General features: G+C 33.8%; 1 protein-coding gene across 1 annotated transcript; it reads left to right on the forward strand.

Annotated features, from left to right (window-relative positions):
* Positions 1 to 151: 151 nt before the first annotated feature.
* LOAG_19287 (hypothetical protein) lies at positions 152 to 307 on the forward strand (the record flags this gene model as incomplete). Its single annotated transcript, XM_020451938.1, has 1 exon — positions 152 to 307. One exon carries the CDS (start codon positions 152 to 154, stop codon positions 305 to 307), a length of 156 nt encoding a protein of 51 aa, XP_020304254.1.
* Positions 308 to 722: the final 415 nt, after the last annotated feature.

A 722-nucleotide genomic window follows, 5' to 3' on the forward strand; every position in this document is an offset into this window, starting at 1 on the left:
TAAAGCTTTCCTAAGAATTCTTTATCAGTAGAATCAGATCAAACCACTATTTCGGCAGTTACCTCACACTTTTGTAAAGTGCTCGTTAAGAAAAGATTAAGCGGAAAGGATTTTCAACAGATATCTCCAAATCAATGGAGAACTGTAAACAATGTGCAATATTCTTATGGATGGTTTGGAATTCGATGCCAATCAACAACAAACTCCCTATTGCAAGAAGGAGAAATATTCATCTATGATGGAAAGGAAACAGTATCGGATCTCGACACTATCCAACATTGCCTCATACAAAGCGGAAAATGCATAACTAATACAAGTATAGTTCTATGGAACGAAACAGAAGCCGTGAGTAATTGCTTATATCGAAAGATTGGAAATTACCAAGCACGAGTCTTTGACACTCACATCATTGTTGATGAACTTCAAATGGCATTTACATTCAAGTCTAATGAAACAATTGATTCAAGAAACTGAGATTTCATCGATCTCAATATAATGGACAACAATATCGTAATCGACAAAATAAAAATATCAAACCTTTACCAAGATACGAACCAGATGACTTCAACTTATAAAGGATTACTCATGATGGAAAACACTAAAGAAAAGGGAACTGATCCGGAAAATACCAAACTTCAATATCTCTATAATATTCTTCAAGAACAATTTCAGCAGAAGTTTAATGAAATCTATCAAAATAGACTGCCGTAATACGTAATAAC

Source organism: Loa loa (genome assembly GCF_000183805.2).
Source record: "Loa loa unplaced genomic scaffold supercont3.4616, whole genome shotgun sequence".
In the NCBI taxonomy this organism is placed as follows: domain Eukaryota; kingdom Metazoa; phylum Nematoda; class Chromadorea; order Rhabditida; family Onchocercidae; genus Loa; species Loa loa.